Below are 27103 nucleotides of genomic sequence, written 5' to 3' on the forward strand. Positions count from 1 at the left end.
CAAGCCTTTCTTTGTCTTCTCCCACTTATGCCGTGTCTGAGCCACCCAGCATATTTGCTATTTCCTAAATACATTCTATATTTTGCTATTTCCTTGCCCTTTTTGTTTGATTTTGAATTCTTATTTTCAGTGTTTAAATGTTTAAAATATATACTTCAACTAAAATCAGAAAAAAACAATAATTTTAAACCTTTACCTCATTCAAAAAACTCAATATTTCTTTTTCTTGGCACCAAAAGTATGTTACATATGAGTGAATGTAGCAGCACTTTAAAATAAAAGGTCTGTGTAAAAGACACTGAGGGTTGAAGGTGTTAAATCAGGACAGGCTCTTGAGAGCCTGTACCTCAGTGCCCCACTGGAAAAAGCCAGAGAAGTGAGTCCGCTTACTAAGGTCACACAACTGCTCAGGAACAAATCCTGAACCAAAGATTTGAACAGTCTTCCATAGCTCAAGCTCAAGGAACTATCAAAACCTACATTCTCATAGGACCTGGCCCGTCATTCCCTGAACAAATGGTAATTCCGTGCCTATAATGGGTGATGAGCGAGGTCCTGGAAATACAAAAAATGAAAAAAAATGGCCTTGCTTTCCAGAAACACAGTCTAGGAGGAGGAGATACATGTGGGCAGAAAAATGTAATAAAAGGTGATAGATGCTGTGATAGAAATCGTGCATTGTTCTGACAAAAAGGAGGGAGTAGTCAGCTCTGACTAATGTGACAGGGGAAAGCAGAAGGATTTCATAGATAAGGTAACCCCTTGGGTTTAATATAAAAAGAAAAGTTGTGTTCACCAGGGTAGACCAGCAAGAAACAAACCCAAGAAAAAGCACAAGAGCATGAATTAGGTGACAATATTTGAGGAAAATGTGAATAATTTAGAAAGTCTGGAAGTTAAAGCACAAGACAAAACTTATCAAAATTAAAATTGGAAAGCAAGAAAGCTCCACATTGTGAAGGGATCTGTATGCCTTAAAAGGAGTTTGCAATAATAATTATTATTGTTACTATCATGTTTATTAATGATTATCAGTTTCTCAATAAAATAGTGGGTTCTACTTATTGATCATTAACAGACAAGGAAATTGAAAATCAAAGATTAACTCACTTGCCTAAAGCAACACAGCTATTAAGTAGTGGAGCCAATATTTGAATCAGGTTTACCTGATTTGAAAGCTGAGCATTGATTACACTATAACCCACCTTTAGTCTGTGAACAATGTGGAACCATCAGAACATTTTAAACAAAGAAATATGAATGGATTCTTGTCTTGGAACAGTATGGAGTTGCACTATCCAATATAGTAGCCACTACTTACATTGAAAATTAAATAATAATTTAATAATTAAAAACTCAGTATCTCAGTTGCAGTAGCCACATTTCAAATGCTCAATAGCCACACATAACTAATGGCTACTCCATTGGACAGCACAGAATGAACATTTCAATCATCACAGGAAGTTCCATTGGACAGCACTGGTATAGGAGATGCATTGGGGACCATTACCTAAGACAAGTGAGAAAGGATTAGAGAAAAAAATAATAATAGTAGAGACTTAATCCAGTGATTTCCAAAGTGTAATTTGCCCCCTCCTGCCCCACCCCTGTCCCAATCAGCAGCAGCAGATCACTTGGGAACCTGTTAAAAAGGCAAATTCTTGGCTCTATGCCAGACACACTGAATCAGAAACTCTGAGAACAGGGCCCAAGTTGTAACAAGCCCTGCAGGGGATTGAGATGCTTACTAAAGTGTGAAGATGACTGATTGGGAGGAAATGACAGATTTGTAAAGAATGGCAATGAAATACAAACAGCTTTGTACAGGGGAAGGATGAATCTTGGATAACCTCAGGTAGGTTGATGAATCTAGAAGGAGAAACGTACTCAAGGGGAAATGACAATAAGTCTGAGTTTGAGTTCCTGAGGAACACTCAGGTATTGTAATTCGATGGCAAGTGTTAGTCTGGAAATCAGGACTAACTTCTGGAAAGGTAATACAGATTTAGAGTATTTGGGTGGTAGATTGGATGGGTGGCTCTCAATGTTTTTCCTCTACAAAAATGACATTTACATATGTGTCTGGAAATGCTGAGGGCTCTGTTTATGTTTAAGTGCAATCCTTCACATGCTGGTTTCTTTTTTTCTCCTATTCAAGAAGTCATCTCAAAATGCAAATGTGGTCTGTTAGATGTGAACATGTTCTATTTTTAAAAGTACATAATTAACCAAATAATTGTCATTCTGAGTATTATTAGTACATAGAACTTCTCACATGGGATACACAGAATCCTAAAGTATGTATAGTGGAAAGAAGACAGGTGGAAGAGTTGACTGCCTTTCTCTCCAACCCTGGAGTGTGGGCTGCAGCAGAGAGACCAGCAAGAGGGGAGGAGAAATGGTCAGGAGGTGAGAAGATAGTGTCCCAGAAGTCAAGAAAAGAGCATTTCCAACAGGAAGTGATGAACACTGCCATATTCCAGAGAGACCAGTTCTAGAGACTGGTCTTAAGCATTCATTGCTGAACTTTATCAAAGTCATTTCTACAGGGAAGCTGAGGTCGCTTTGACCTATCAACTAAGAAGACTGAAGTAATTGAATCAAAAATAGAAGATGAGGAAATGGAGGCAGCAAGGGTAGATTTATGCTTTGCACTGTTCTTTGGTTATAAAAGTCACCTTACATTCTCAGTATCTTACAGAAATGTCAGTGAAACCACTCTTCTAAGTGTTATACTTTCTCTCCCCAGGGGCCTGGCATAAGTATAGCATGAAAAAACTAGCGTACTATAAATAAAATCATTCTACCCACTGATATTGATCCATTGATCCTAAACAATGATGGAGCTCACCTTAACCCTATCTTTACCTAGGATAGGTTCGTTTCTAGGATTCTTCTTATCCTGCACAGTCTGGCTTGTCCTGCCCCATTAACCCCAGTGATGTGTCTGAATCATCAGAGTAAATATAGCTTAGACTTTAAAGCTGGACCGTCGCTTAAAAAAATACCATTGATATTGTTCCCTATAATTGACCTGACCTAAATTAATCCTCACAGCCATCCTGTGAAGTAGATAGGAAAGTATTATTGTGATTATTTTTGCAGATGAAAATTGTTCAATATCTCCCCCCTTATAAATCACAATGTAACCATCTTATTTTATTTATTGTATTAATGTAATAATTCCATATTTTTCCATGAAGAATTCCAGGTAGGGGCATCTGAAAAAAACTAAGAGTAGAGTGTCAAGACTAGATGGTAAAAGAACATAGATATTCAGCTGTTCAATCTACATAATTGGCATAGCTCAGCTTTAAATTAAGCTCTAAGTTTTTTAGCAACCAACCAAAAAGGCAGACACAGTCAATTACACAGTTTCTATTTTCATGAAGAAATATGTGTGCCAGTTTCCCTGAGAAACCCAAGTACCTCCTTGCCTAAGTTCTAAAAGAAACTTCAGATCCACATCACAAATGGCATTTTCTATGCACAAGGGTAGTGAAACATTTCATGTGGCAGCTTCTAATAATTTCCTCCAGTAAAGCTTCACTTAAATATTAAATTAAAAACTGACTTTTCAACACAAACACACACACTAATTTTCTGATCATTGATGAGCAGCTACCATAAGGATATGAAACCTTACTTTGGGCTGTATCTCGATTTTCATCGTTGTGAATAAATGCTACCCACTGATCAGCACACATTAATGAAATATGCTCTCTCCTCATTAAAGCTAAACATCAGATAGCCTTGCTAAGTGTTCACAACCTATGTACACACCACACACACACACACAGACACACGCACACACACACACCACTGTCATCTTAATATTTAAAAAAATAATATAAAGTTCTTTTTAGAAGAAGAAACGAAAGCATTCTTGGGTTTTTAGAAAATGCTAATTGGCTTAAGTAAAATGTCATCTATTATTCTAAGATGTTCCTAGAATAACTATACTTTGAGGTGACTAGAATATAAGCAATCTGGGGGGCACTTCAGTTATAATTAGAGCAGATGCTGAATAACTATCTTCCCTGACTCTCAGGCACTGATGATCACTAACATTTTTAATTAATCACAAATCCCTCCTGGCTGTTCATAAGACTATACCAAAATGGCACCTTCCCTCTCATGAGCTACCAAATGAACCAAGCACCTAATGCTGTATCCAGTATCCCGTCAGGTAACCTATACATGGATATCCAGGCACAGTATCATAGAGCTCCCAGGGCATACTCGTTCTTCTAAAATTGAATATGTGCATGCAGAAAAGCAGTCTGTTAAAATGCATTTAATGGAAATTATTGGCCTCAGAGTTCTGAGCAAGGCACTGGTGCAGATTATTAAAGAAATAAGCCATGCTCTTTGTCTTCAGGGAGCTTAAAATCTGGTCAGGGAGACAAAATATACACAATGTATGCAACTAAAAACAATAACCTAAGAACCTATACACACATGTAAAGAAGAGTATAGTACGTCATCAGTGATACTCAACAATACACAGATACAGCAGCTAGTGATGGAATAAAGAGTAAAGTAGTAACCTCTGTTCCCACCAGCTGATGCAAAAGTGATGTAAAATGGCAGGCATACACAGAGAGCAATATTTGTAAATATTTTTATTGATTTCAGAGATGAAGGGAGAGAGGGGGAGAGAGAGAGAGAGAGAGAGAGAGAGAGAGAGAGAGAGAGAGAGAGAAACATCAAGGATGAGAAAGAATCATTGACTGGCTACCTCCTGCATGCCCCACACTGGGGACCAAGTCTACAACCTGGGCATGTGCCCTGACCAGGAATCGAACTGTGACCTCCTAGTTCATGGGTCTATGCTCAACCACTGAGCCACACCTGCCAAGCCATAGAGAGCAATATTAAATAGACCACACTAATGCCCCAGGGATGTGGGCAGATGAGCCAATTCTGCCATGTAAAAGAGAAATTCCATACCTGAGAATATGGATTGTCTTGTTTCAGACCAGTGATTTATAAATTTTAACAGGGTCTGACTTTACTTAGAAAGCTGATTTCGGGATGACGTTTGTATTTTCCAGTTCTATGGCTAAGGGTGGAGCCGCGGAGTCTGCATTCTCATGAGTCTCCCAAGGAAAGAATGAGTTAAAAAAAAACTCCCGTGTGAGGCCCACTGCCAGTGATGCTCACTCCAGCCCAGCCCATTGTGACATAAGAGGGAAGTCAGTAACAGTGTTCTCAACTGCCATTACTCAGCAGTACAAAGGAAGGGAAGGATTCTAGAATGACCTCTCTAAAGGTCAAAATGCCACTCAAAGCAAGAAACAGCATTTTAACTGGTGCAATCTCATGTAAGAAATTATCAACACATGTCCATACCTACATGGAAAAGTATGATTCTATGATTCATTTACTAACCAGTAGGTTTTACTGGATGATTATATGTTGATTTGGTTAAAATTATTTAATTAAATTCTTTGAACTGAGAAAGAAGTATAATATAAATTCAAAGGGTTACAATAAAATGTGATTGTTTGCATTAAGTTTGCTACCTAATAATTTTTATTGAATGTATTTTGGGTTTTCAAAAATAATTTTTATATTCCATTATTTAACAGGCCTCATTTATATGTACTTGTTCTCTGAGATTAAATACTGTAATAATATTCTATGAAACCTTGTGCTATGCTATTATTAATTATATATATATATATATATATATATATATATATATATATGCTTTTAAAAGCCTTTGCAGCTATGAGATAGTTTTACCCCAGGCATTTTGCAAATTAATCATTATTAGCCCTGTTCAAAAGAAACTCAGAAAACATGAGAAATTTACTCAAATTCTCAGGGCAAATTAATATGAGTGAGAATTGACAATAGAATCATTCATTCAAATGGCAATAGACAGACATTCATCAGACATTTTAAGTCATGTATTCTGTATTGCTTGGGAACAAATTGGGTATATGGTTAGGAACCCAAACTCCGGACACTAATATGATCACTCTTTAGGCTATTTCTGTTTCCTCAGAATCATCAGTTCTTATTATATTTCCATAATTTCAACTGCAGTGTTTTTCTGAACTAAAAAATAGAATAGCCTTAAGATGACTTTGCAACCATTATTTGGAAAACTAAAAGAAAACCTGATTATAAAAGAATCCTAAATATAAGCAAAAATTTAAAGTGAGAAAGGCCCAAAGTAATATTCAGAAGTGGTTTGGAACATTAAGTTATGCTGGAACTAGGGCTTCTGTTGCAAGCATTAATGGGAAATGGGGCTCTAAAATAAATTGAGCCAAACTGTGGATTTAAAAGCCAAGCTGATCCCCTTACTCTTGCATTGTCAGTGAACGCCAAGAGGAAACATCTGGAAAGTAAACAATGCACTTCAAAATGTGTCAAAGATGAAGTCTCAAGGGAAATTTTTAAAAATTCAATAAATGAATTTCAGAAGAAAAGGCAGTCTTTTGGGGAAGGTTAGAAATCCTGAGTCAGAGGAGAACCCCAACATTGAGCAGGGTTTGATAAACCTCTTGGCAAGAGAAGCTGCCTGGGTATACTTGGGGCCTACCGTGTGAGGAAACAGGAAAATAAGGCAGATTAGTTGATGTCTGAGAGGTAGAAGATCTAAAAAATATAAATCAATATATTTAAGTCTTTGTTGGTGTGGATAAAGTGGGGGAAATCTAGGATGGAGTGTGGTTGATCATTGCAGGTAAAATATTGAGAGAATCAGACATATTAGAGTTGAATACACACGTCTAGAAATGTAGCCACAGATAGAACAGAAATAGCTTAGTATTGAGGAGGCAGCAAGATGAAGAAATTTTTTAGCTAAATTTTTAGAAATACTCAAATAGGAAAGACTGGCACATTTATTGACAGAAGGAAAAGAAACTAGAAAGAAAGAAATTGACGATGATAGTAGGAGAGAGGATGCAATTAAAAACATGCAAAAACAGCATTTGTGAGAAGGAATAAATTAACCTTACATGCAATGATACATCTTCCAAAAAGGGGGAAAGAAGAGAAAAAAGAGGGAAAGTTAGATCGTTTGCAGTAGCGGGGATAGAAAATGAAGATCTCATTCAACCGCTGTCCTCACTGCCTGGGAACTGGTGCTTGAGGAGAGGAGAGAGTTCAGAACATTGGTCTTCAGATTGGGATGCCAGGAACCCTGAGAGCACAGGGCATGGAGTGCTTGAAGGAAATTGATTTCCAGATCCTCTACTTGCTCATGGCTTCCTGGAGAAAGCCTCTATGGGTTGGCTCATCTTGCAGTTCTCTGTTCACTCCCCCTCACAGTCTCCCTTCCTGCACTTCCTCAAAAGGAGGCAGATCTCTCATCCATTCCACACATTACCCAAGTCTAAAAATTCAGGCGTAGGAAACAAAGAAAAAGTTTAACAGTTCCTTTTATTAAGTAACCATATAGCCATTTCTATCAGTCCAATTACGATATGCCTAATTCAGAGATTAAGATATTTGCTTAATAATATTTCTCAAACTCTGCCATATATTTCTGATGTTTTGATCAAATCTGTACTCATAACTATTTTCATGATAACCTAGTCCAGAAAAAAATGTGTTAATGCATAGAATCCTGCGGGCATAGTACCGTATTTTTCGGATATAAGACGACTGGGCATATAAGATTTTCCTGGGTTAAAAAGTCGTCTTATACGCCGGAAAATGCGGTAGTCCAATATCTAATCCATTATATCTAATCCCATCAATATAGTCCAATATACCGTATTTTCGGGCATATAAAACGACTTTTTAACCCAGGAAAATCTTATACGCCCAGTCGTCTTATACACCGGAAAGTATGGTAATTAAAAATGAATAAAGTTCATAAGCCTTTAGTTGTGTAAAGTCCGATAGTGATGAATAAACGACATTAAGCATAAAAGTACATTAGAATAAAATTTGGAGGAAGCAGAATGGAATACAAATTCAAGAGATAAAAGGAATAATGTGAAATCTTTGTCTGTTAAAAAAAAAAGTCTTTGTTGGTGTGTGTTTTTAAGTGGATTGCTCATTTTAAATAGATAATGCCAGGTATTTCTATTGCCAGGGGTTTATTTCTAGGAGTGATACAACACTTTTATTTTTAAATGTAAATATTACAATATTCCAGAAAGTACATATTTTAACTATTGAAGTTTGCTAAAAGCTTTTGCATGTTCATTTAAAAAATGTGTGAACATAGATAGATTTTCAAAATTATTTTAGGATATACACCTGTTTAGAGGACCATCCTGGTCTTCTAAGGCAACAGAAAGACATGAGTGATGAAATTGAGAAGCAGAAATGCGTGCCCATTTGAAGTTAACATGATGTGTAGCAGATCAGGTTGGTAAAATTCCAGCATTTTCTTTGGCAATGATCTGCAGCCCAGGAGCAGAAATGAGAATAAATGATATGAAATGATAGCAAATTGGGCACAGCAAGGTGCTAAGAAGGCCTTGAATATTAATAAAGATAAGTTAAAATATCTGACCATGGTACCTGAATACGATAGGGATATAAGTGAGAGCAGAATAGTGATAACTGTAAGTTAGTTGGTTTCCAGTAGTTAAAGGCTGAATTAGGATCAGAGAAAGGGAAAGAGACTGAGAGGAGCACGCCAAGTCCAAGCGTTTGAAAACAGAGCAGTATAACGTAACAATAAGGTTATTATTTTGTGGTTGCAATTAGGAGATGGAGATTTTCATGATAAGGAGGTCAAGCAATCATGAGGCTAATAGCAGTAACAGAAGGCCAACATAGATATTGAAATGTCTTGAAATGGCTAGAAATGCTATCAGAGAATGAGGTGGGCTGATATTGAACAGAATGTCCTGGCAGCTAAGTTATGGAAAGGATGCTGTAATTGGACAGTATGGACTTTCAGGAACCAAAGAAAGAGTTTCATGGTCCAGAACTGACATAGGGACTCGTACAGAAGTTGCAGAATCATGCACTCTACATTAGTCATGCAGAATGGAACTTCATTCTCCACATCTTAACTTGCTCAAGAGCTTTGGTTTACATGGAAGGTAAGGGGGAAAGGAAACAAAAAATAATCTTAATCCCACTCCATTGCAAGTCAGCTCTTCCCGTTTTACAACTTGGTCTATTTGAGATAAATATCAAGTCAAATTCAGGAATCTCCCAGGAGGTGATCTAAGTTTCTAGGGTTGATACCTACTATTGTCCAGGTATCAGGGAAGAGGCACCTGTTCAGATTGTTAATGACAGCATCTCCTTCCACTTCATTTCTAAGCATTTGCTATGAATTGATCCAAACCAGGAGCCTGAGTGAGTCTCTCTACTGACAGCTTCTGAGGCTCAGGCAAACCCCCATCCAGCGGCTGAAGAACTCCCCACACAAACCAGGGCCTAGATGCCACGTGGCCATTTGAAGTCCGCTGTGGCTAGCCTGAGATGTGGTCTGTCCTCAAAATTTTAGGCAGAAAGCAAAGCACTGAAACCTTACAGATTTCTAGGGTAGTTATGCTGCCTTCTCATATGCTGCATCTTCCTTTTTTGTGGTTTAAAATCTATGGTCATCCCAACAGGAGTATCTGAGCCAAAGCCCCTTGAGAATGCAAATTAAACCATTTCTCTCTCACGCACATCTTGCAGCTGAAAATCAGATTTCCCAGACCCTACTTGGGAATCCAAAGCCAAGAATCACTTAGTGTAAAAGCCTCTCCCCTGAGAACAGTGCATGTAGAAAGTGTTTACTTCCTGAAATGGCAGAGACTAAAAGTTGGTCCCAGAAAGCCATGGAACAGAAGCTTTTTCCTGTCTCTGAAGGCCGTCCTGCTATTTTTGGAAAGGAGGCCATAATGACCGTGTGAGGGAGCCTTCAAACGAGACAGTGGCATGGATTGCAGAGCCTTCAGGAGGAACTGAGCTTCCGTCCAGGTGTATGAGTTCTGGGGAGGAAGGCAAGGAAGAGGCCCTGGTGAACTAGCCCAAACCTTTCTCCTGAACTCAGTACGCTATATCCAAATAGATGTCCAAACGGGACGCAAATCTGACAAGCACGTAATTGAATTCCTCTTTCTCTCAAGACTGTCTGCAATATCAGAGGCACGACCTATGAAAGAAATAATTGATAAGCTGGACTTTATTAAAATTTAAAATGTCTGCTCTGTGAAAAAAATGTCAAGAGAATGAGAAGACAAGCAAAAGACTAAAACTATTTGCCAAGACACATGTGATAAAGGACTGTTATCCAAAATACATAAAGAAAGCAAAACTCAATAATAGCAAAACAAACAACCTGATTTTAAAAAGTAGGCAAAAGAATTTATCAGACACCTCACCAAAAAAAGACCTACAGAGAAGCATATAAAAAGATTAAAGCAACTTCCTCTCAAATCATTTGTCCTGCCTTTTGAAAAGCATTTCCCACCTTCCATGTGACACACATTGGTTAATCCTTGGGACCGTGGGAGCAGAGTGTTTCAGCTCCACAGGGCTCCATCTTCGGCAAAGACAATGACTAGTAAAGTATCTTTTCTGGTAATATTTTGGCAAATTTACAGGTTAAGGACTTGAAAAGTGTCCCAGAAGTGTGGTCAGTTAACAAGCAGAGAGAGCTTGCTCTCCACATCTGCAGTGACCTATTGTGACACGGCTCCAGGGACCCATCAGGCCATGGAGCTGAAACTTGCAAGGATGATGGGGTGAATTCAAAGCAACTGATTGCAGCAGTTTGGCAAGGAAAGCCATCATGCACTAATAATACTAATTTGGTCTCTAATTATTTATTTACACAGTGTTCGGCTATGTAACCAGACCAGCTGTTGCTCTGTCTTTAGCTCACAATTCTCCTGATTTTGTTTTGTTTTGTTTGGGCTACCGCTGGAATTCAGGAAGGAGCCTAGAGATTTTCCTTTATTTTATGAATGTATTAATCCTTAAATGTGCCTTCCTCCTTTTTGTATGAACCAGAGCATGCATTTCTCTTGAAAGTAAGAGGGAAAGAAAATAATAGCCAGTATCAACAATTTGATAACCTTCATTGTCTTCTTTCATTTCTTCCATCCTACTTCTCTAGAGTTTGAGAGGAAGGGCTGTTACTGCCCAAAATGTGTCCCCCGGAATGTTCTGTGCTGTAGGGAGGAAGGGCAGTTTTAGGAGCAAGTTGGTCAGAAGTGCTGAAAAGCAACTGCTCCTGCAAATTGTTCCCCCAAAATGTAGAGAAATGAGAACATTGCAAGAAGAAGGAAAGAATGAATAGTAAGCTCATGATCCTTGCGTTCCCTCTTTTCTAGTTTTCATTATTCTCCAGATTTCTGCAAGCATAAGGTATTAGCTTTACCAGGATTGAAAGCCATATTCTATTCCCAAAGGTCAGGATGACCTATTTTTTCCCCTGCAGATTGTCATCAAAGCTAAGTGAATGCCATTTTCATGGTTATTTTACTATGTTGACAAAATTCAATCATTATTCTCTACACACTTATTAAGCAGCATGTTGGACCTATGATAAAAGACAAACACGATCATTCCTTGCTCTCTAGGATGTTACAGTTTAGCTCTTCACAGGAGGCCCTTATGCAAACCACCAAAGCCACTCTTCCCATCCTCTCCCAACACTGATCTATGAAAATTGTATAATAGTCACCGTTCCCTTTCAAAGGAAGACTGATCACTTATGGAGACAAAGAGAAGAAGGAAACCAACATTTGCTGAACCCCTGATGCCCGACAGGCACATGCTATGTGCTTTTATATTTACAGTCCCATCTTTAATCATTTAAGTTTTCTTTCTTTCTTTTTTTTTTTTTGTCAGTCTAACTAAAGGTTTGTCAATTTTGTTGATTTAAAAAAAACTCTATCCCTCTCTCTTCCTCTCCTGTAAAAAATCAATGGAAAATAAAAAATATAAAATATATATTAAGAAAAAAAAAAAAAAAAAAAAAACTTTTGGTTTCACTGACTTTTCTATATTGTTTTCCTATTTTATTCATCTCTGCTCTAATTATTTCCTTTTGCTAGCTTTGGGTTTAGTTTGATCTTATTTTTCTAGTTTCTTAAGGTGTAATGTTAAATTTTTTATTTGAGATCTTTCTTCTTTTATAATATAACTATTTACAGCTATAAATTTTCCTCTTTGCACTGTGTAGTCATAAATATTGGTGTGTTGTGTTTTTGTTTTTATTTGTTCCAAGATATTTTCTAATTTCCCTTGTGGTTTCTTCTTTGACACATTGACTCATTAAGAGTGTATTGTTTAATTTTCACATATTTGAATTTTCTAGTTTTCCTTTACTATTGATTTCTACTTTTATTTCATTGTAGCAAAAAGATACTTTGTATAATTTCAACATTTTAAAAATTATTAAGATGTGTTTTGTGGCCTAACATGGGGTCTATCCTGGAGAATGCTTCACATGTAGTTGAGAAAAAAATGTATATTCTGAGACATTATTGGGTAGAATATTCTGTATATACCTATTAGGTCTAATTACTACATCTTGTTGTTCAAGTTCTTCATTTCCTTACTTGTCTTCTTTCTGGTTATTCAGCACCTGATTTAAAAAAAAAATTGTAGTAAGCTAAAGGAAACACTAAAATATTTTAGATACTGTTCCAAATCAGGCCATGTCCACCACATGTAAAATAATCTTCCTCTGTCAAAATACATGTATTTGAACATTTGAAGCAACTTTTTTCAGGGTTGTCATATTTGTTCATACAAGATATGGATTTGTGAATTGGATTTTGCTTTTAGCAGAGCAATAGCCAGTATTTCACAGCCCTGGGAAGATGATAGGGTAGAATGTGGTTCTTCTCCGAATATATCGCCTGTATTCTGATAAAGGTTTTGTTGTGCCCTCTCTCCCATGAATGCATAAAATGCAGATGCAACTCAGCCCACAGGAGGGCTTAGGAAAGGGAGTGATGGAGAGAAAGGACACCTGAGTCAGTTTGAGATCTCTACCACCTGGAGATCAAATAGATAGTGTTGGAGGGCTCACAGTGGAAATCATACATTAGGCCCAAGTGCCCCCACTCAAGACCACCGAGAGAAGGAAGTGCTGCATGCCAGATATGCACAATAGTCCTGTCCTTCAAAGTTTCATTCAATCCTACTTAGCAGTAGCAATGTCTTCATATCCGCCTGCTTTCTCTCAGTGTCTGATAAAGAACTGTTGAGTCCCAGGAAGGCCAACTCCCAATCTTCTACCTTGCAGAGAACACTGATTTTGGTTAGATCTTATCTTTTTTGCAATGTAGAGACCACCTTACGTGCACACCAGTTCCTTATCTGTTCATGCTTGACATCCTTTCCCTATTAATAAACAAAAGCTGGTTTCATGCCATCCTTGATTCTGATTTTAGGTCCATCCTGCCCTTCTTATGTCTCATTTCTGAGAAGACAACTACATGCATTACAGACCTACTATGTATATAAACTGGCTTAGATTTTTGAAAAGTTTATTATGGAAACAATAGTCTGTGGACCCAGCACCTACCCCATGAAAAGTGCAATGACTGTGCTGGTTCACTACTTTTACAACCTTCTACTAGGACCAGTACTGTTTGCTTTTATCCCACAGTGAGAATTATTTTACCTATTTATTTAACTTATTTATTTATTTATTTTAGCATCTTGTGAGTTCATAATTTCAATATTCTATTAGAAAAATAATATTAGCCTAGGTGTGGTGTTACTCTTTCTTAGTTATTCTCTATTAATCGTTTACTTAGTTATGTTTATTTGATAATTATCTGCTTCAAGTATTTTTTGCAAGTTTATCATTCAGAATAAACTGAATGGTGCCTATTGGCTTTAGAGCGATTATGTAATGGATATTGGACTACTTGTATATCAGCCTTTCCAAATTGTACTGTTCCTTACATTATACTAATCAAAATATTCTGAGACATGTGGTGTAATCCCAGGATTTTTTTAAAACTTGGATTTAAATTTCCCTTAATACAATAAAAAAAAATCACACATCTTTGTATTTAGAAAGCTTGAAGTAATTTATTCTAGTCAATTTTAGGAGATTTGGAGGGAGCCTTGAATCTGGACTTGGTCATTTCCATTTAAAGGAATCTGTCTTGGGAAATTACTATTCTTTTACTTTCCTAGGATACAAAATTCTAATTGAAAAACCTTTACACCTGGTAATGGCATGCATTTAATTTGTTTCTATCCTATTAGGAGCATGTTCTGGTCAGGGAAGGAATGCACATTGGAATCTTGGTGATTTGTGAGTTATACACTCTGTCCCTGAGGGCTGGCGTAGCCCCATGCTGGTAGTAAATAGTCCCAGATTCAGGCCATTTGTGCCTCTTTATTATAGGCAAGAACGGCATCTGAACAATACTTCAATTTAAAACATCTCCAAGTTCAGTTCAGTTCATTTCAGTGCAATTTATCAAGTAATTATCACGTGTGCTAGGCGTTTTCTGAGTCTCTCGGAGTATAGCAAGAACAGAGCTCCGTCTATACTTGCACGGATTCCACAGAAAGAGAAAGGCTAATAAATAGCTCGAAAGTTAAAGTTAAGGTGCACATGAGGTGCTAAGGGAGCACGGAAGAGCAGATTCTGGGTGACAGTGAGAAGAGGGCAGGATAGGTTTTCCAAAGGACATGGCTCCTGGAAAGAGAGCAGCTAGTTCCTCTCCTCTGCAAGGCAACGTCATCATGTTATCAGATGCTCTCATAGCCTTTCCTCTCGGGCTTTCCTTTCTCAAAAGCACAGAGGCAGTCGTGTAGGAGTTTGCCAAGGGACCCCTAAAGAGGAGAGGGGAAAGGACTCGGGTCCAGCAGGGGGCGGAGAGAGTGAGGAAGGGGTGGCTGTGAAGGCTGACTTTGGGCCATCTGTGAGGCCTGGGGTCCTCCTTGCAGGGTGCGCTTTCTCTGAGCCCGTCCAACCAAAGGAACAGATAATGCTACAAGTATCCGTGTCCTCCGGGTATGGAGTCATTTTTTTTTGTATTTTTTTTTTTTGTAAATCACCTAGAAAGGCGTTGCTGGGCTGGAAAGCACAATTTATTGCTGCATTATTAAATGGTCCCAGCAGCCAGCTATATTCTTCTTATTGACAGAGTCAAAATGAGGCAACCCAAAGGGCAAGGCACTGGGAAATCGGGCAGGAGCTGGGGGTCCCAACCCACACCCCCCAAAAGAGGCCTCTTCCTTAAAGAAAGCTACATCTTAGGAGAAGCAAGATATTTTTAATGGGCATCCATTTCTGGCAGAAATTGTTTGGGGAATAAAACCAGGAAACGTAAGCAAATCAAAAGCCGACAGCTGAAGTGTCTGTTGCCCTTCCCAAGGGCCTCGTCATGGTTGGAGGGCAGCCATTCCCTCTCCCTCGCTGTCCTCCAACCAGCCCCCTTTCTCCCATACCCTTCCCTGTCCGTCGCCTTCTTCCCAGCCCTGGGAGGGACCCATCTGGGGCCTGGAGATCGGAGCCTGGAGGTTCTGGGGTTCGAGATCACCCCTGCTCTAGGCTGAGCCATGCCCTCCTCATGAACCCTCCTGTGAAGTAATACTGTCCCTGCCCCCTGGGATCTCCCAAAACCGGCCCTTCAAAACCTGCCTCATCCTTTCCTGCAAACCCTGAAACCATTCCCCTACATCCTCTCCTTCTTTCCAACCGAGCGGCCTCTTTTTTTTTTTATCACTCTTTAACCCAAATAAAATGAAGTACATAGTCCACCTACATAAATAATGCCGCCTATTTTTCCTCCAACTTTAAAGTGAGTGTTAGAAATAGTATCCTGTCAAAAGAATTTCTTTAATGCCTGTGAAGGAAATGTCTTTAATATCTGTACCACCCATTCTATGCTTTCTCTGTCCTTATTCTATTAAAGCCAACATCCTCAGGTAACATGTCCTTTAAATCCAGGCATAAAAGAATTGGGGGGTGCAGAGGGGGGAGGCAGAAGAGGGCAAAATTGAGAAGAAAGCTAGGGTTTGTAATGACTAATATTTTTTAGGAAGGTTTTTTTTTCTATTTATATATAAAGTATTTCTCAGAAAATACTTTGCCCTTGATCTTAGCCAAAAGGCCAAGAGGTGATACAAAATACTTGAATAGACACGATTTCATTAATTCTCCTTCAAAGTCAAGTGACTTTCCCAGAGTCACACAGCTGGTAGGTCTGAAGTCCCCTGCTCCTCAGTGCTGTGTTCCCTGGATGTGTTGCAAAGCCTCCCATCTCTGCCTGGAGTGCCCCCCACTGTCACCCTGCCACCTGGGGGTTCGCACACCTTGCCCTGAGGCTGCCGTAGGTGCCATCGCCTCCATGAGGAGGCCCTAGTCCAAGTCCTGTTCTGGTATATCAGGTCCACGCCCTCTGGCCAGCTCCCTGCTCCTCCTCAAACTCCCCCCTCCGGCCTCAGCCACACCTGCAAGCTTGGCACCTGCGATCTCTTCCTGAGCTGCCTTCCCCTCCAGGACAGAACCTCAGGACAAAGCCTTTCTCTCTCTCCTCTACACATCCCCCTCCGGGTTGGAAATCTGCGTGCTGCGCATAAACGCCCGTCTCCCAGAGATTCCAGTGCCTCGGCGCCTGGCACTTAATAGGCGTTCCAGCAATGTTTGCGGGAGGAAGGAACTGAAGGAAGGACAGAGGGGGGCAGGGAAGGTGGGGAGGACCTGAGGCTGAGCCTTCTAGATACAAACCCCTGGTCCCTGGAAGATGCTGCCAAGTGCACATCTGCACAAATGGCACAGCCCCGCATCCCCTCCGTGGCCTCTCCTTTGGGAATGCTCCCGTCAGGGGTGTTCTTTCCTTCTTCCTCTCTCCAAGGTAGGCAGAGCCCCATTGAAACAGACTCTTACCTCTCCCGTAAGAGAAAGGAGCTGCAGCTGCCGCTGTCCATAAGCACAAATACTTAGGCCACTTCATAGCATCATGGACATCACCCTGCCAGCACCGCCCCAGATCCTTGGCTCTGCCTCCACCCCATGCCACCCACCCCAAGCATGCCTCACTCGCCTTAGTTTTATTTACCCAGGACACAGCTGGGTCCCATTTCCCATCTTCTGGGCTCTCGTCCAAGTCCTCTAAGCATGGATAACTCTGAATGTGGGTGACTGCAAGCCGTCCTCGTTAGAATGAGCGCTTGATTATAAACCCTGGGGACCCAGACTCTGTCACTGTCCCATGGAATTACAGATCCCCCTACATAGGCCAGTAACTGTCGATACTGATGACACTAACAGGTGATTTGTGGCACACGGCCCATCAAATTCCTACGCATGGCAGACTGCAAAGGCACCTTGGGGGCATAGGAAAGGAGAAACAAGGAAAGATTCTGTCTCAGATGCCCTGCCAGGGACAGGGGCTGGCCCTCCACAGGCAGGGACAGAATAAAGCCTGCAGGAGACCAGCCTGCACCCGTGAGCCCTCTTGCCCTTCACTTTGCAAATGATCCCACTTCTGGGAATACATCACAAGAATCCTGAAACACCAGTCAGAAAGAATGTATGCACCCCTATGTTCATAGCAGCATTGTTGACAGTAGCTAAGATCTGGAAACAGCCCAAGTGCCCAGCAGTAGATGAGTAGATAAGATGTCTGTGGTACATCTACACAATGGAATACTATGCAGCTATCAAAAAGAAGGATTTCTTACTCTTTGCAACAGCATGGATGGACCTGGAAACCATTATGCTAAGTGAAATAAGCCAGTCAGAGCAAAACAAGTATCACATGATCTCACCTATATGTGGAATCTAATGAACAAACTAAACTGATGAACAAATAGGTCCAGAAGCATGGGTGCATGGATCAGACTGACAGAACTCAGAGGGGAGGGGGCTGGGGGGAACTTATATGCATAGATGCATAACCCATGGACACAGACAGTAGTGTTTTTTTTAAATATATTTTATTGATTTTTTACAGAGAGGAAGGGAGAGGGATAGAGAGTTAGAAGCATCGATGAGAGAGAAACATCAATCAGCTGCCTCCTGCATACCCCATACTGGGGATGTGCCCGCAACCAAGGTACATCCCCTTGACTGGAATCGAACCTGGGACCCTTCAGTCTGCAGGCCGACACTCTACCCACTGAGCCAAACTGGTCAGGGCCACAGACAGTAGTTTGGTGAAGGCCTGGAGTGGGGCATGAGCTGGGTGTGGGAGGAGGACAGGGAACATATATAATAATGTCAACAATAAAAAAATAAACATTAAAAAAAAGAAGAAGAAGAAGAGGAAGGAGGAGGAGGAGGAGGAGGAGACACTTTGCCTCTCCCAACAACTTTTTTCAACTACTTTAATATTAAACATTTTTTAAATTTCAATTCAGTGTTTCCCTTATCAACCCTTTAACAGCCTTACAATTTGCTTTGCAAAGAATTTGAAATCCTCAGAATGGCTTACAAAAAGAATGCATATCCCTGCCCAAACTGAATATATTAGAGCATTTAAGTATTTTTAGTAAGAATATTGCAAGGTTTAAACCAGAGATGAATGGTTTCAATGCAAGAAGATTTAGAACCCCTTAGGCCCAGTGGAGCTTGTCTTACCTTCCTTACCTTCACCTGCACTCCACAAAGATGAGAGCCCAGAAGGCTTTACATTTTTTCCCAATTGTTACATTCTTTCAACCGGGTGTATTCAATAGGAGCCCAGCCAAGTGGAGCTACTGATTTTCATATCTACCTAAGAGACAAGCTCTGCATGCTGAAGAAATAGAAAACCATTCTGTTTCTCAGTATTCATTTGATGACCCGCTACTCTTAGATCAGCTCAAATCGGGCAGTATTTTTCTTTAGGTGAAAATCCAGGAAAACTAAGTGAGTTGTTTTAGTTCAGGAAATAGGAAGAAATGAATAGCATGGTTTTCCTCCCAGGATCTTGTGCTTCTGATCCATTTTGTGAAGTTAATCCAAAATGGGATACGTTGGCCTGGGGACAAATATAGTTGCTCTGAGCCTGAAGGAGCAGGTATGATGGGAGTCTCTTGGGAGTTAGATGCTTGGAGATTGGGGGGTCAGATGCTAAAGAGGGTCATCAACATCCCTCCATGAGTTTAGATTGTGGGAGATTCAAGAACTCACCTTCCCACTTGTTGGTACAGATAACCATACCAGTCTATTATTGTGGTGTTCAGAGTTGTGAATCTATGCAATTTGGATGCCTGCCCTTCTTGCTAACTACATGATCTTGGGCAAGTCATTTAACCTCTCTTCCTGAGTGCAAAACAGTGCTTGCCTATAAGTGTCATCATGAAATTTAAATTGGACAAAGGATGTAGGTACCGAGCCCATCACTGCGCAAAACAAGGACCCAACAAATGCTTGTTCCTTCTTTTGTCTGTGATTCTGAGCTTCAATTCATTAAGGAAATCATTAAGTTCTTTGACTATAAGAAACCAATATTATGTTTTCAGCTAAAATTTGGTGATTTTTTTTTGTTGTTGTTGTTGTTTGTTTGTTCAGGGAATGTACCATTAGGGGAAAAACTTATCATGTTTGTGATGAACAGACTGAATATGTTATGAATGGTCATAGCATAGTTTCACCTCCATAGACAAAGAGGGTTATCTTGTAAATCATTCCTTCCCAAACTATTGGTGAAAACATACTTTAAATTTCTCCCCAAAATATTGAAATTGACAGGCAGGATAGAGAAATGGGGAGAAAGGAAGGGACATCAACATGTTTGCAATCAAAATGGTGATCAGCTAGGGAAACAATATGACATCCAGCAACCGGATGACAAATGTACTCATTTCAGAAATTGATGCACAAGAAGAGTGACAGATGCTGGGGACACAGTGGTCAGCCAAAGGTGGGGAGACATGCCCATCAGCACCCGCACAGGTAGATGACCACAATGGTTGTGCTGAGGTATACTCTCTAGAACAAGCAAGCACAGTGTTGTGGCCCTTACAATGAGGTGATTGGATTTAGATTAGGCGCTAGGACAGTTCCCTAAGGAAAGGAATGATGCTTAAACCAAAAACTGAAAGGTGACTTTTCAAGGAGAGCAAGCCTTTTCTGGCTCTGGGAAGAAAATGTGGTCTTATTCAGCATGTGAGGACTGGAGAGATGGCAATGTGGCTGGAGCACAGAGAGGCACGCCAAGATGAGCCTGGGTGTTCAGGTGGCCCAGAGAGTTACCAGGTCAGGCTGCCGAAAATGTGCGATGAAACACCAGCTGGTAGCCAGTCAGCTTTCAACACAGTTCTGTCTGTCACTTGGGAGAAAAGAGCATTCAGGGAAGGGCAGATGCGGGAAGATTCAGGAAGGAGTGGATCCGGGGCTCCATTGAGAGGGGTCCCCCTGCTGGCCAAAAGTTATGCTTTCCTTAAGATGGAGTTTAGAACTCGGTAAAAGACTTTAGTTGATGCTGCATGAAGGGTATATCTATTGTATTCTTCTCTCTGCTTTTGTTTATGTCAGAAGTTTTATATAGCAATAACTTTTAAAGCTGAAAAGAAGAGCTCTTTCTTACCAGCTGCAGTTTGGTTGTGAAGATGGGCCAGTGGCCAGGTGTTTCCCTGAGACTAACCTTTGGCTGGCCTGTTGTGGGGCAAGGGCTGTGGTTATTTCCTTCAACAGAAGAAGGAAAGAGACGGACTCATTCTGTTTGTTGAAAAGTCATAAAATTAGAGTAGTTGGTTCAATTCCCCGGACTCCATACATTTAGAAAAGTAGGCTGTAAGTCCTAAATCCTCTAACACATTCTCTGGGGATTTCCAGGAATTCTTCTTTACATCCAGACAACAAACCACATGACAGGCGTACAGATTTTATTTCACAGAGTTTTGTAAAAACTAAGAACTTAAGCATTTCATAACAGGTATAAATTTGTAATGAGGAGTAACTCTAGAATGGCCCTATATTTTCTGTTCAGGAATATATTTGCCTTCTAAAAACTAGTTGCTAAACAGGTGAAAAAGAAAATCATAATCAAATGAACAAGGGAAATTCTAATTGTTGCTAAGTCTGAGAATTCATAAAGTAATTGGTCATGATTCACACTTCTTTAAAAAATTATTTTTATTATTGAGGGTATTACAGATGTCCCCTACTTTCCCCCCTGGAGTCACCCTCCCCCTGGCTCCCCCCTCCCCCTGCCCACCTAGACCTTCACCTCACTCTTGTCTGTGTCCATGGGCTATGCATATATGCATATAAATTGGTTAATCTCTTCCCATTCCCCTTCCCTCTGAGATCTATCAGTCTGTTCTATTCTTCCATGTCTATAGTCCTATTTTGTTCATCATTTTATTTTGTTCATTAGATTCCACATATAAGTGAGATCATGTGATAATTGTCTTTCTCTGACTAGCTTATTTCACTTATCATAATAATCTCCAGGCCCATCCATGCTGTCTCAAAGGGTAAGAGATCCTTTCTTTTTTACTGCTACATAGTATTCCATTGTATAAATGTACCACAGCTTTTTTATCCACTCATCTTCTGATGGGCACTTGGCTGTTTCCAGACCTTAGCTATTGTAAATTGTGTTGCTATGAACATAGAGGTGTGTATATTTTTTCTGATTGGTGTTTTGGGGTTTCTTAGGATATAGTCCCAAGTGGGATCATTAGGTCAAACAGCAGTTCCATTTTTAATTTTTTGAGGAAACGCCATACTGTTTTCCTCAGTGGCTGCACCAGTCTGCATTCCCACCAGCAGTGTAATAGGACTCCCTTTTCTCCACATCCTCACCAGCACTTGTTATTTGTTAATTTATTGATAGTAGCCATTCCAGCAGGTGTGAGGTGATACCTCCTTGTGGTTTTAATTTGCATCTCTCTGATAATTAGTGACATTGAGCATTTTTTCATATGTCTCTTGGCCATTGTATGTCCTCCTTGGAGAAGTGTCCTTTGCCCATTTTTTAATCGGATTGCTTGTCTTTTTCCTGTTGAGTTATATGATTTCTTTATATATTTTTGGAAATTAACCCCTTATCACATATATCATTGGTGAGTATATCTTAAATTGTAAGATACAGAGAAAGCAAGACTGATAGAAAAATCTTCGCTTTCTACTGTCAGAATAATGTCTTAACAAGTTCCTTGAGTGTCAAAGCAGGCTGAATTAATAAAAGGTATGAAAATTACAAAAGAATTTGAACTAACCTAATTTTCTAATTCTTTTAAATATGACAACAGATAATTTTATGATGCTGTTTTACTTTTTCACTGCTTTGACAAACAGCCTTTAATAACATTTTCCTGTGCAAACTGGTACCCTGATCTGACAATCCTGATTTAGTCCACTCCACTGTTTTGCTCAAGCCTGACGGACCATGCTGAATCTTCCTGAAGGCGGCGCTGTGCTTAAACACTGTCCTACAGGATGTGGGTTGGTAAAAGAAGGAAGCTGTGCCTGTGGAGAAGCTGCAATCCATTCACAGCTTAAAAGCATAAAGAGAACACCGTCTATTCAAGAAGCAGTTAGTACCATTGCTAATGGTCCTGGCAAAGAGCAAGGTCATGAGTGGCTTCTCTGCAACACAAGGTGTTAAAATTAAATTGCACAACTTCTGTTCTTATATCCTAAACTGTAATAAGTATATAATTCACAGAGTCATTATCCCATCAACTTTTATTTCCCATTCCCTAACCTTTTTTCTACTTTTGTAAACATTTTCTCCTTTCCTCTCTTTTCACTTACGAATTTGCTTTGTAATTGATGTATCATTGGCGAATATGTTTCCACCATGTAGAAATTACATTAACATAAACTCCTTTGTGTACTGGTCTCCAATTGACCTAAAAATATTGCCATAACTGCCTGAGAGTTATGGTAATAAAAGATTTTGTGCTGGCCAGAGAAAAACTGAAGGTCCAGTGTAGGATGAGACATTCTACGGACTTTATTGGGAATAGATATGAGACCTGGGTGTTAGGAAACACTTTCTTTATCAATAATTATTCTTTGGAATTCATCTTACTCAAGGAGAATAAGTAAGAAATAACTATTGAGGTTGAATGGTGTTTTTTTTTATCAATTAATGTGGCTCTTTTCCAGAAGAGTCATTTTTTAAATTCATTTTCAAGAACCAGAGACAACAGCTCTTCTCTGTTGAAATATAACAAAAGGAAAGTACAAGTTCTTGGCAATCCCCTCCTATTACTTCCATAGCGGGAGAAGACTATAAGGTGGCCTGTTTATGATTAGTAAGAGTCTTGTGAAGAAAAGCCAGCAGGACTTTAGAACACAAAACTATTTGTAGTCTCGGTAAGTCTTGGTACAACTCAATAAGTACACCAGCTGTGATGCAAATTGATATAACATTTCAGTGACAAAGTGGAATTCCCAAACCATCTTGCTCCTAAAAAAGGCCAGTGTGTTTTTAGTGAGCCCTGTGGACATCTGGACCTTCGAGGTGATGTTTCAGACAAGGTGAATGGAGCAACAGTGAAAGGAAGCAACACAAATGATTTTTAAATTTTGGAAACATACTTTGAGAAGGAATACTAACCAAATGGGCCTCATCAAACAATAAGAGAAGTGGTTGAGGACTGATTTCTGTATAATCTTTAATTTATGAAAGATTCAGAGATGAGAGTGAGCAGACATGTCTTCTTCTAAGGGAAAGACATAAAGAATATACAAAAGCTGTAGCAGCAAGTGTCAGATTATATGAGGGACAAACTACACAGCAGGTATCACAAGAAATACTGCCAACGAGGTTCTATGGACTCCTTTTCTTATTCTTTTTTTTTTAAATATATTTTTATTGATTTCAGAGAGGAAGGAAGAGGGAGAGAGAGATAGAATCATCAATGATGAGAATCATTGATCAGCTGCCTCCTGCATGCCCCCCACTGGGGATCAAGCCCGCAACCCAGGCATGTGCCCTTGACCGGAATCGAACCTAGGACCCTTCAGTCCGCAGGCTGATGCTCTATCCACCAAGCCAAACCGGCTAGGGCTCCTTTTCTTATTCTTAAGTCACCTTTCTTGTTTAGAAGCAGAATGGTAAACCAGCTAGCCCCTCGAGTTTCCTGGGACTGTTCATGCTTTTAGATCACAGATTCTCAAAGCTGACAGGGAGCCTTAGAGATCATCTACTTTATAAATGAGGACACCACTTTAAACAATTGTCTAAAGTCATGCAGGTAATAAGTGGCAAAGTTAAAACAGCAACCCAATCTTGTTAACCTCCAACCCACGGCTATATTCCCACTACACAAAACTACCTCCTGAGTCTATGTACACCAAATACATGGAAGTTAAGCCACACCCCATTTCCAGATCCTACATTCCATGGTTAGTTCATGACTTCTCCATGTGGTTGGGTCCCATCGAGGACAGATACTAGGAGCCCCCTCTGAGTGTTTGGCCCAGCTAAAACTCAAAGAAATTACAGTCTTTGCTGAGGTCAAAGCTAGCCTGTCTCAAGCCCCCCAGCCCGCATGACTATTTCCAGGAGACAACACTGCATCTCACTTTTGACAGAATGTCTTCCCGTTTGCCTTTGTAGGTTTCACAGCGGCAGCCTCCCTGGTGTCTTTGGCTTGGGCCTTGGCCTCATACCAGAAGGCCCTCCGGGACTCTCGAGATGACAAGAAGCCCATCAGCTACATGGCTGTCGTCATCCAGTTCTGCTGGCACTTCTTCACCATCGCTGCCAGGGTCATCACCTTTGCCCTCTTTGCCTCGGTGTTCCAGCTGTACTTTGGGATCTTCATCGTCCTTCACTGGTGCATCATGACCTTCTGGATCGTCCACTGTGAGACAGAATTCTGTATCACCAAATGGGAAGAGATTGTGTTCGACATGGTGGTGGGGATCATCTACATCTTCAGCTGGTTCAACGTCAAGGAAGGCAGGACACGCTGCAGGCTCTTCATTTACTATTTTGTGATCCTTTTGGAAAATACAGCCTTGAGTGCCCTCTGGTACCTCTACAAGGCTCCCCAGATTGCAGATGCATTTGCCATCCCAGCGCTGTGTGTGGTGTTCAGCAGCTTTTTGACGGGCGTGGTTTTTATGCTGATGTATTATGCCTTCTTTCACCCCAATGGACCCAGATTCGGGCAGTCACCAAGTTGTGCTTGTGAGGACCCAGTCGCTGCCTTCACCCTGCCTCCAGAAGTGGCCACGAGCACGCTGCGGTCCATCTCCAACAACCGCAGTGTTGTCAGCGACCGCGACCAGAAATTTGCAGAGCGGGATGGGTGTGTACCTGTCTTTCAGGTGAGGCCCACAGCTCCATCCACCCCATCATCTCGCCCACCACGGATTGAAGAATCTGTCATTAAAATTGACCTGTTCAGGAATAGGTACCCAGCATGGGAGAGACATGTTTTGGACCGAAGCCTCCGGAAGGCCATTTTAGCCTTTGAATGTTCCCCGTCTCCTCCAAGGCTGCAGTACAAAGATGATGCCCTTATTCAGGAGCGGTTGGAGTATGAAACCACTTTATAGAACAAAAAGACTTGGAGGAGCCACAACTGCCAGATAAAGGGTGGTGGCAGGCCTGTGGCAATAATGAAACTCCATCCTAGAGTAGGGAAATGAGCTGTCATGCTTGTAGTCTGACCGTCGTCATGGTTACTGTCTGACCCTCCATCAGCTGACTGCCTGCTGCTGGTCTTCTTTCAAACAGCAGCCCCGACAGTCTCCTGCCACTAGGAGGACTCCTGGTTGCTACCAACTTCTCCTACACTGTCTTTCAGCGCATCCACCGGAGGGTCCTATGAATATGGAAAATGTTGCCTCTGATCAATAGGGTGTTTTGATGAAATTAACTGATCTCTGCATAAAAATATATTGTCATACACACATACATGCACACACATGCACTAACACACACACACAACACCAGTCCTCTGTCAAAATAGCTTAGGTGATTTTTCTTGATGAAAAGCTCTGATTCTCACAGGAATATTAAAACAGAGAGAGAATATATCCCTCAAGACTCCAGAAAAAAATAAAAAGTAGTACTGCTTAGAAAAGAATTCATAAACCATGCTCATTTGGAAACCAATACATACCATGTGTGAAAAGCCTGTCAAGTGGACAGCAAACTCAAATGTGTTTACACGTGTATTTAGAAGTGAAGGAATGGTTCGTTTTCAACACATGTCAGGATTGGTTTTTTATCTTAAGTTTTCAGTTGAGAACATCTTTAATGACAGAAATCCTATGCAGCACATGTATGGCGTTTGGTAAGACCAAGGAGCTCGATGACGTAGTGACATAAATTAAATGGTAATCGTGATTCAGTATTCAATTGCAAAAATTTAATAAACACAGGAAGAGAAAGTGGGGGGAAAGGCAAAATGAGCGTCTGATTCCCCGGCCTGTGCAGCGCACATTGGAACGTAAGAGCAGATTGGCGAGAGAGGACCGGGCTGGAACTGGATGTGTCAGGTCTCAGGAGGCGTGGCTCTGCCTGAGCTCAGGCAGGCACACGTCCAGAACACGCCATGCCCCACCTGTCTAGTGCCAAACACCGTCCAATCCCAGGATTCACCTGGAAGCCCTGGATAACTGAGATGGAGTGGCGTGAGCCCCACAGGAGCGGAAACTGGAATGAACATTCAAGTTCTCCACTGTGTACAGACTCCCCCACCACCACCAATTCAAGGTCAAAGTGATGTGTCTTTTAGAGGCTTTGGGACACTTTTTAGTAAGTATGAGCAGACAAATGCAGTGAATATGCTAGGGGAAAACCCTTCTGAACTGATTGAGGGCTTATCACTAGATCCAGCTAAGATTTGTATTTGAATCATTTGTAAAGTTGTACTCTTACAACAAGCTTCTGGTTTTAAATACCTCCGTACAGCAAGCAAGCGTTCCCCGTTTTCTGTTCCCAGTGTCCTCGGTCATGGTGCTTTTTGTTGCATTAAAAGTGCCGGTCAAACTTTGATAGTATTTTTTTATAATTGGTGCAGAGTGGAATAACTCATGGATTATTTCAATATTTTTGTAATAAAGAAATATAGGGTATGCATATAGGCATCATCACTTTTTTTTTATAGACCTGGAACTGTTTAAAATACTTTAAATATCACAATTACTTGGGATGTCAGAAACTGGGTCCACAAATTCCATCAGTCTGCCTTGGCGTATTGAGAACACTTGTCTTTTGCAAGATTCACCCTACTGTGCCATGTCTGTGTCCCCAGGAACCTGGCCAGGGGTGCTGTCAGGATATCA

At 40.5% G+C, this 27103-nt stretch overlaps 1 protein-coding gene across 1 annotated transcript in view; it reads left to right on the forward strand.

The window, feature by feature from the left end:
- Positions 1–25366, forward strand: part of XKR4 (XK related 4) — a 281629-nt gene extending 256263 nt beyond the window's left edge. Inside the window, exon 3 of the mRNA XM_008143418.3 lies at positions 24420–25366. Coding sequence (XP_008141640.2) covers positions 24420–25366 — 947 coding nt within the window. The remainder of the gene's footprint in view (positions 1–24419) is intronic.
- Positions 25367–27103: the final 1737 nt, after the last annotated feature.

Source organism: Eptesicus fuscus, chromosome 19 (assembly GCF_027574615.1).
Source record: "Eptesicus fuscus isolate TK198812 chromosome 19, DD_ASM_mEF_20220401, whole genome shotgun sequence".
Classification (NCBI taxonomy): domain Eukaryota; kingdom Metazoa; phylum Chordata; class Mammalia; order Chiroptera; family Vespertilionidae; genus Eptesicus; species Eptesicus fuscus.